Raw genomic sequence first — 10,361 nt, 5'->3', positions numbered from 1 at the left:
TGTGATGCCTAAAGGGGGGCTCTATGTGCTGCCTAAAGGGGGCTAAAGCACGTTATTCCAAAGAATTTAGGAATAATAGGTGATTTATGCCCTTTATGGATTAAAACCAGACTCTGCATCAACTATGTAATTTTCCATGGGAGTTTTGCCATGGATCCCCCTCCAGCATGCCACAGTCCAGGTATTAGTCCCCTTGAAACAACTTTTAAATCACTATTGTGGCCAGAAAAAGTCCCTTTGGGTTTTAAAATTCGCCTGCCCATTGAAGTCAATGGCGGTTCGCCTGGTTCGCCGGTTCGCAAACATTTGCGGAAGTTCGCGTTCGCCGTTCGCGAACCAAAAATTTTATGTTCGCGACATCACTATTGGTAATATCACGTCTTGCTTGGGGGTGTTCTAAAGCTGGATGGATAGTTTGGAAAACTGTCCCCTTTTTAGTGACACTAACGTCTCCCCGATATACAGTCCTTCTGGCATATCATGAGCCTCATCAGGGGTAAACAAGACCATCTAATCTTGCAAGGTTGGTTTGGCATGAGCCCTACATCTGATATATGCCACAGTGTATGCCGGAATTCTTTGGCTCTTGGTACCAGTTTCTCTCAGGCTGGCTTGTAGTTGACTCATCAGAACTTCTGCTTTTGGAGTCGGCAATCCCAAGGCGGCTCCTAGTAGGTCCACGAATCCTGTAATGGTTCTCCTTTCCTTGACAGCTGTCTCCTTGAAGAGTTCTTCTATGACATTATACCCGATGATTGGTGTCTCTGCGACTTTCTCATCTGCCGATACCTTGAGTGGCACTACTAGCTGTTTGGTGTTACTTCCCGCTGTTAGTTGAAAAATGACCCCAATCCTCCCGGAGAATGGAATTTGAGTTGCGTTGGCTGCCCTCCCAATGAGGCTTCCTGGCCCCAGCAATTTTTTAAAAGATCGGAAAACTGTATGTGGCAGAGCCCACTGTCTCCAGCTCTCATTGATGATGTTCACTTGAGAGCTTGTATCCAATAAGGCTTGGACAGGAGTATTATCTATTTCACAGTCCACAAGACACTTTTTCCCAATGAGACTCAGTAACTTGCTGTTTTGTCTCATGGTAACATCGTCCACATAACTTGCTACTTGCTCCTCCATCTGGAGAGATCTTTGGTTATATGTCATGCATTTTGGACACTTAAAAAATGAATCACTATGTTTAATATGCTTCATAGCATAAGAGCATGATGTGAATTCGGGTAGAAAACAGACATGGTGCACATCTACAATCTTGTATAATGATCTGATTGCTTCTCAGCATAATATCAAAAACTAACAGGTTGTTAGTATACATTTTTGATCAAAAAGTACAAGCCCACTCGCCACGTCAAGGCCACCTATTTAGAGTGGGTCCCTAACGTCCCCAGCATAAAATGGCGTAGCACTGGGCGGCGACCACCACAGCCGCGACACCAGTGCCCATGGGGGGAAAACGACCCACTGGCAGAGCGGCCCCGATGCCACTCAAACCAGTCTATGGGTCGCACCTCCCCGCAGACACGGCGCCACGGCAGAAACGGACGCCGCACAGCACCACACCAGTGTGAACAAGGTGTAATAGCTCACTTAACATGGTCTCCCAGTCAGACTGGGAGGCTGCTAGGAAAGAAATGGCCCTTGTGTAGCTAACTACTACTTATATAGGGTTGGGCTGAGGGGGTGGGGAGGAGTGCAGCACATGTTCAAACAAAAAAAAAAGGAGGGGATAGAAAACACAGTGTGAATTTGGGTAGAAAACAGACATGGTGCACATCTACAATCTAGTATAATGATCTGATTGCTTCTCAGCATAATATAAAAAACAAACAGGTTGTTAGTATACATTTTTGATCAAAAAGTACAAGCCCAGGGTTTGATTACTTAAAGATGTCAAAAGTAAGACCTGTTTGTTATTTATTGCTCCACATTTCAAAGTGTGTAAGACCAATTATTGACAAGTTAACCCTTAATGGTAATGATGTTAATAGCTTATGCAATAGCAACCCCTAGTGGATGGGTAGTGACATTACACTGACAGGAAAGGCATTATGGGCGATGTGCTCAATGCATTCTGGGTAGTATAGTGATGTCATAGTCATTACCATATGTACACGCCCAACCTACATTCATTGGGGAATTCCAATTTAGGAGGGTATGTCTAACTAATTAAAAAGTCTGGTAAACCAGATGTTAAGAGACTGAGAGTGGATACTGAAAGCTGATACTGATGTCTGAACTGCTCTATCTGAGAACACAAAGACAAAGTGATCCACAAGATGAATGCCATGGAAGCCATGTGAGATCCCAGATGCTGGACTGATTACATGGTACTGACCCAATGGCTGTCCCTGACGATGAGATGGACCGTTCAGTGTTCCTCCAGAAGTAAGGTTCTTACAAAGTTTTGGTAAGAGACAAAAAAATGGTATTCCATTTAATTAAGACTAATTGGGAAAATGTGGATGGAATTATATCATTTTGATTGGCGAATAAATGAATTAAATAAAATAATTAATTATCTCGATATTGAGATTATAGTGTTAGGATATTGTGAGACTTCATTCTATCTGCAGAAGAATCAAGACTCATAATCTATCAAAGCATTAAATAATTGCCTATACATATTGATAGAATTCCTACTCGCCAAGCTAAGTGTTGTAACTATATTTCCCACAGGAAACTTGTTTCAAGTACTTCCTCCTAAAATATAGAGCAAGATCATATATCTCTGGTATCAGTCTTAATGTCTTACCCAAGTCATGTATAGAAAATAGTCCAGAATGGGGGGAAGTATATCATAGTTCTTCCATACTTATATCTTATATGGATTTTCCCATTCTTGGAGTCATGTGATTTGTAGTGGTTAGAAGGGGGCGGGGAGTGAATTTAGCATTCCATATTGATGTCTAATGATTAGATGTTGCCTACCTTAATATCATGAGGTCCCTCTGAATAGAGTGATATGTAACCTTTTTCTTATATGATATTCTAACCTTGTAGCTTTTGTTTATTTTAACAAGTTACTTACTACCCACATTAGTATTGTTCTACTTTTATGTAGGCAATTAACAATCTTGTACTGTTTACTAATATCTAACTGATATTCATTTGCATATATCATTGTGTTTGTTAATCATTTATGTTTATAATCTTATAACCAATAAATCTGCATGCTTTATAATACCTGTGTATTATCGTATATTGCAAAACTACATCCTTAAGCGTTAATGTCATCCCGTCATAAGGTCAAGACCCATAACTTTTTCATTTTTCCGTATAAGCGGTGGTATGAGGGCTCATTTTTTGTGCCGTGATCGTACTTTTTATTGATACCATATTTGCTTATATAAAACTTTTAATCCATTTATTATTAATTTGGAATAAAATGTTATAAAAAAGCAGCTATTTTGGAAATTTTTTTTTTACATTCATGCCGTTCACCGTACGGTATCATTAACATTTTATTTTAATAGTTCAGATATTTCGCACGCGGTGATACCAAATATGTATATAAAATTTTTTTTTTACATTTTTTGGGGTTGAAATAGGGAAAATGGGACAATTTATGTTTTTATTGGGGGAGGGGGATTTTCACATTTCTTTTACCTTATTTTTTTTATTTTATTTTTACACTTTAATATTCCCCATAGGGGACTATTTATAGCAATAATTTGATTGCTAATACTGTTCAGTGCTATGTATAGGACATAGCACTGATCAGTGTTATCGGTCATCTTCTGCTCTGGTCTGCGGGAAGGCAGAACAGAGCAGAAGACGCCGGGAAACGGCCGGAGCAAGGTGAGGGGACCTCCATCTGCCGTGCTGGATGATCGTATCGCCGCGGCAGCGCTGCGGGCGATCCGATCATACATTTTAGTGACCGCCATGATACAGATGCAGTGATCTGTATTGATCACGGCATCTGAGGGGTTATTGGCGGACATCCGCGGGATCGCTGATGTCCACCATTACCAGCGGGTCCCTGGCTCCGATCAGCAGCCAGGACCTGCCGTGCATGATCCGGGCATTGCTCCGATGCTCGCGGTTATGCTTAGGATATAAATGTACGTCCTGCGTCCTTAAGGGGTTAAGCTAATTTCTCCCCAATTCATATCCAATTCCATCCATTTTATGTTTAGTCAGTGAACATGAAATTTGGGGGAGATGGCTATATAAAATAGGGGGGTTGGAAATTAAATAGGGGGAATTTCCCCATTTGTTTATAATATCGAAATCACAATATTTACCTCCATAAACACAATCACACATGTCGTGCAGCCCTAATACAAACACATGCACATATACACACAAACACATACACACTCATATATATGCCTCTTGTTATTAATAGTCTTTTTTATGTCTTGGGAAGAGATTTACATTTTTCTATTTGGGGTTTGGACACAGTTTGGTAGGTAGAGAATAATTTTTAAGGGGTAAAGTGGAACATAGAACAAATGCAGCAATTATTTTCTATATTTTTTTTAATGAAGTAAACGAGACAAAGGTAAGCAATGACTTTTCCTCAGTCTGAAGCGCGGTCCTCATCGGCAGGAAGCAGTGAGGAGGAGGAGGATGACGGAGGTTCTGATTCCATCTCTGCTTCTTGTTTGTCCCTCTCTATAAATAGGGCCGTGGCCATGAAGAAGGCCCCTCCGATGACTGCCATTATGGTGGAGGTCATGAGGGCATACTCCAGGCTGCGGTATTTCAGAAGAGGGGATTTGGCATATCCTCGTTCGTAGGTGTCAGATATCAGGCCGATGAGGTACGGGCTGCCGGCGTCACCTAGGAGGTGATAGATTGTCATCTGCACGGCCAGGGCTGAAGATCTCCTCCACGGAGTGACTACTTTTAGTATAATGTCAGATATGAGGGTGAAATTTACTGACAGAAGCGTCTCTCCAATGAAGATGAAGATGTTGGTGGCAACGAGGCTGATGTTGCCGAAAGTCAATGCCAACAGAAGAAAAGGGGCGGAGAGCATCATCGCGCAGCCACACACAAGCGGGTCCGCCCGTGGGTTGGATTTGCGATATCTTTTACTTATCTCCGACCCTGCTACAACTCCCAGAATGCCGGAAACAACTGTAACCACACCAAATATTAGGATGTCGTGATAGTCACACGGTCCAGGACGGCAGGGGTCCTTCTCTTGTAGGAGTGTTCGTGCGTGGGTCAGGTATGACGGACCCCATACACCTATGGCTCCCACTATGAAGGATACAGCCGTCGATCCCATGGTGGTTAACATGAAGCTTCGATTTTTAAATAGTTTTTTCAGATCTGTCATCCATTTGGAAAACTTCGGGGATTTGTTGTTCTTCTTCCCGTTTGTAGTCGCTCTTGGAAGCTCCTTTGTGACCAAAATCATCAAAGCGACAGCTATGAGGCCCAGGCCAGGGGTGACCCGAAACGCCCAGTGCCAATCGCCCCTTGCTGCATCAGTCACTTTGGGCCCGATGATGTATCCTAGTCCGCAGCCTACAGGTATGACGGAGTAAAACACGTTCAGCATGCGGGTCCGCTGGTCACTTGTAAAAAGGTCTGCAATGATGGAGGGGGCGATGGTGCAGAAAGTCGCCTCTCCGGCTCCAACCAGCCCACTCGTCAGCAGGAAGAGCAGGAAATACCCGTCAGGGATGAATGACAGGGTAAGTGTCATGCTCAGCCAAACGATGACTCCTGCGCAGACAGTATATTTCTTATTACAGTGATCTCCCAAATATCCGGCAATTGGTGCGACCAGCACGTAGCTTCCAATGAACAATGTATTCAATAAGCCGGACAGACTAGCATTGGTGTCATATGCTTTCTGTATATAAGGCAGCACCCCCGCCACGCTGGAGCGATTTGCATAAATGAGCAAATTAACAAAGGCGAGGATCACTACGGTGATGATGGAACGTGCGGTGGACATCACGCTTAGAGATGGCAGGTTCTGCCTCTCAGGGATATCGCCCTTTTCTACATCCATATCACTATGGTCCTCCATTGCTTCTTCCTCCTCCTTCAGCAATGGGTCTTGTGGAGAGGCCATGGTCACAGGTCAGAGCCTGAAAACACTAGAGAGAGAGATAAGTGAAGACATTAGACAACATGTCATCATTCCTGTCATTATACAATAGATCCTTCATACAGAGCAGAAATGTCCAGCACAGAACCACAAGATAACACTAAGACCATCGCAGCCTCAGAAGAAGACGCTTCTCTATAAGTGTTTTATATGGAGACGTCTTCCCTGAGGTTTCCAATGTCTGATAACCTGAACCTGTCCGGTCCTAGTAATATCTGATAACCCTGAACCTGTCCGGTCCTAGTAATATCTGATAACCCTGAACCTGTCCGGTCCTAGTAATATCTGATAACCCTGAACCTGTCCGGTCCTAGTAATATCTGATAACCCTGAACCTGTCCGGTCCTAGTAATATCTGATAACCCTGAACCTGTCCGGGCCTAGTAATATCTGATAACCCTGAACCTGTCCGGTCCTAGTAATATCTGATAACCCTGAACCTGTCCGGTCCTAGTAATATCTGATAACCCTGAACCTGTCCGGTCCTAGTAATATCTGATAACCCTGAACCTGTCCGGTCCTAGTAATATCTGATAACCCTGAACCTGTCCGGTCCTAGTAATATCTGATAACCCTGAACCTGTCCGGTCCTAGTAATATCTGATAACCCTGAACCTGTCCGGTCCTAGTAATATCTGATAACCCTGAACCTGTCCGGTCCTAGTAATATCTGATAACCCTGAACCTGCCCGGTCCTAGTAATATCTATAACCCTGAACCTGTCCGGTCCTAGTAATATCTTATAACCCTGAACCTGTCCCGTCCTAGAAATATCTATAACCCTGAACCTGTCCGGTCCTAGTAATATCTGATAACCCTGAACCTGCCCGGTCCTAGTAATATCTATAACCCTGAACCTGTCCGGTCCTAGTAATATCTTATAACCCTGAACCTGTCCGGTCCTAGTAATATCTGATAACCCTGAACCTGTCCGGTCCTAGTAATATCTATAACCCTGAACCTGTCCGGTCCTAGTAATATCTGATAACCTGAACCTGTCCGGTCCTAGTAATATCTGATAACCCTGAACCTGTCCGGTCCTAGTAATATCTGATAACCCTGAACCTGTCTGGTCCTAGTAATATCTGATAACCCTGAACCTGTCCGATCCTAGTAATATCTGATAACCCTGAACCTGTCCGGTCCTAGTAATATCTGATAACCCTGAACCTGTCCAGTCCTCGTATTATCTGATAACCCTGAACCTGTCTGGTCCTAGTAATATCTGATAACCCTGAACCTGTCCGGTCCTAGTAATATCTGATAACCCTGAACCTGTCCGGTCCTAGTAATATCTGATAACCCTGAACCTGTCCGGTCCATCTATAACCCTGAACCTGTCTGATCCTAGTAATATCTTATAACCCTGAACCTGTCCGGTCCTAGTAATATCTGATAACCCTGAACCTGTCCGGTCCTAGTAATATCTTTAGCCCTGAACCTGTCCGGTCCTCGTATTATCTGATAACCCTGAACCTGTCCGGTCCTAGTAATATCTATAACCCTGAACCTGTCCGGTCCTAGTAATATCTGATAACCCTGAACCTGTCCGGTCCTAGTAATATCTGATAACCCTGAACCTGTCCAGTCCTCGTATTATCTGATAACCCTGAACCTGTCTGGTCCTAGTAATATCTGATAACCCTGAACCTGTCCGGTCCTAGTAATATCTGATAACCCTGAACCTGTCCGGTCCTATTAATATCTGATAACCCTGAACCTGTCCGGTCCATCTATAACCCAGAACCTGTCTGATCCTAGTAATATCTTATAACCCTGAACCTGTCCGGTCCTAGTAATATCTGATAACCCTGAACCTGTCCGGTCCTAGTAATATCTTTAACCCTGAACCTGTCCGGTCCTCGTATTATCTGATAACCCTGAACTTGTCCGGTCCAAGTAATATCTGATAACCCTGAACCTGTCCGGTCCTAGTAATATCTGATAACCTGAACCTGTCCGGTCCTAGTAATATCTGATAACCCTGAATCTGTCCGCTCCTAGTAATATCTGATAACCCTGAACCTGTCCGGTCCTAGTAATATCTGATAACCCTGAACCTGTCCGGTCCTAGTAATATCTGATAACCCTGAACCTGTCCGGTCCCAGTAATATCTGATAACCCTGAACCTGTCCGGTCCTAGTAATATCTGATAACCTGAACCTGTCCGGTCCTAGTAATATCTGATAACCTCGAACCTGTCCGGTCCTAGTAATATCTGATAACCTCGAACCTGTCTGGTCCTAGTAATATCTGATAACCTGAACCTGTCTGGTCCTAGTAATATCTGATAACCTCGAACCTGTCTGGTCCTAGTAATATCTGACAACCCTGAACCTGTCCGGTCTTAGTAATATCTGACAACCCTGAACCTGTCCGGTCCTAGTAATATCTGATAACCTCGAACCTGTCTGGTCCTAGTAATATCTGACAACCCTGAACCTGTCCTAGTAATGGCGGATTATAAGGGCTTGGCTCTATGGTCACTGGGCCATGGAAAGTTCATACTGTTGAAACAATTGGGCTATCCTGCTATATACATTTACTATTAATGAACCTACCCCACCTCATTGGGATCTATCCGTACCCTATATGACTTTATGCCAATAGTTGATTTGAAAACATTTTTCCCTTTCGGAGTACCCAGAGTATTTCTATTGTTAGTACATACAGAATACTATTATATACTCTTATATTTCTGCCCTAATCTTTCTGTCATTCTTTTACTACACCACCAAATCTTTCTCATCTTTCTCATATCTTTTAGAACTTCATGAATTAGGACTCATTTTCTTGGGGTCTTTTTTGGGCATAATTGCATTTTAGGACTTTTGCAAGAAAAAGCTCTGGTCATGATTCTATCTGTGCGTTTTATTATGTTTAATGCCTAAGCCAAGTATTATCACAATGCTATGAGAAATATAACTTTTGGTATTTCTTTTGGAAATTCATTGCTTGTTTTTTTGCTAAAAAAAAAAAAAAAAAACTGACAAACAAAATGCCCTGTGTATATATGAATAGAAGAGGTTGAGACTTACCTTGTGGTTCTCTCTTCAGACAATGAACGATCAAAATCTTGAATTCTCTATCGCAAATAGAAACTCTCTAAGAAACACTTTGCACCACAGGTTGTGAATGCAAAACACACTGAAGAGACTGCAGCCGGCGCGCAGCTCTTTGTTCAGCTTACGGTGACATCATCACAAGCATGTGTGACATCACAGGGTTCTAAACCATCTTCAGATATTTGCATATATACAGTATATGTATATATATATATATATATATATATATATATATATATATATAAATATATATATAGTAAATATGAGTAGCCGTATTAGTCCAGTGATGCAGATTGTAATACCTTTTTTATTGGACTAACAGAATGTTGTAGAGACAAGCTTTCGGGATTCCTCCCTGAAAATTTATCAAGTCCTTTGATCATTAGTCCTTGACTATTGGACTTGATAAAGGGAGGAATCCTGAAAGCTTGTCTCTACAAAATTCTGTTAGTCCAATAATAAGAAAGGTATTATATATATATATATATATATATATATATATATATATATATATTCAGTTTGTGTATTTTAATCTTTTGACCTTTTAACCCCACCAGGACCAAGGGCATCCTGGGACCTCAGCGTTTCTTTTATCCGCCGGTAACAGGGCGTTGAACGGTACTGGATGCCTGCTTAAATCGTTCAACAGGTATCCCATGTCAATGCCTGGGGTAGTCCTGAGACCCCCCCCCCCCTCCCCGCCCCCCATGTCAGCGATAGCAATCTGCGACAATTCCGGGTCATATGGGTTTCCAGTGACCTGGTGACCAGGGAAATAAGGAGGATCGGGGCTGACAAGACAGCCCCGTTCCCCCTGAAGGGATAGGAGTGAGGTGGTAGGGATGCCACCCCTCCAATCCCTGCTATTGGTTGGTCAGAAGCGAACAACCAATAGCAGATCTGGGGGGGGGGGTTAAAGTTCGGTCACACTCTGCCCACCCACGGTAGTCCGGGAAGAGCGGACTGTGCAGTGGTCTCTAAACTGTGGCCCTCTAGATCTTGCAAAACTATTTTGGGGGTCTTTTTTCCCTTTTACCTATTGTGAAAATTAAAAGTATGGGGCTACATCAGCATGTTAGTGTGTAAAAAAGTTTTTAAAAAAATCACCAACCAGCTGGTGTAGACCCCAACTTTTCCTTTCTATATGGGGTAAAAGGAGAAAAAGCCCCCCAAACTTTGTAACACAATTGCTCCCAAGTACGGAAAT

General features: G+C 42.8%; 1 protein-coding gene across 1 annotated transcript; it reads right to left on the bottom strand.

The window, feature by feature from the left end:
* Window positions 1-4,519: 4,519 nt before the first annotated feature.
* Window positions 4,520-9,241, bottom strand: LOC130358096 (protein spinster homolog 1-like). The gene is made up of 2 exons (XM_056560907.1): window positions 9,128-9,241; window positions 4,520-6,077 (listed from the first exon to the last, which is right to left on the bottom strand). Exon 2 carries the CDS (start codon window positions 6,050-6,052, stop codon window positions 4,538-4,540), a length of 1,515 nt encoding a protein of 504 aa, XP_056416882.1. The 5' UTR covers window positions 6,053-6,077; window positions 9,128-9,241; the 3' UTR covers window positions 4,520-4,537.
* Window positions 9,242-10,361: the final 1,120 nt, after the last annotated feature.

Source organism: Hyla sarda, chromosome 2, assembly GCF_029499605.1.
Source record: "Hyla sarda isolate aHylSar1 chromosome 2, aHylSar1.hap1, whole genome shotgun sequence".
In the NCBI taxonomy this organism is placed as follows: Eukaryota; Metazoa; Chordata; class Amphibia; order Anura; family Hylidae; genus Hyla; species Hyla sarda.
Note: the sequence above shows the minus strand (reverse complement) of the source record. Positions and strands in the feature narration are given on the sequence as shown.

What these genes read in the sequence shown, in the direction of transcription:
- LOC130358096 (XM_056560907.1), bottom strand. Translation starts at nt 6,052, where the DNA reads ATGGCCTCTCCACAAGACCCATTGCTGAAGGAGGAGGAAGAAGCAATG.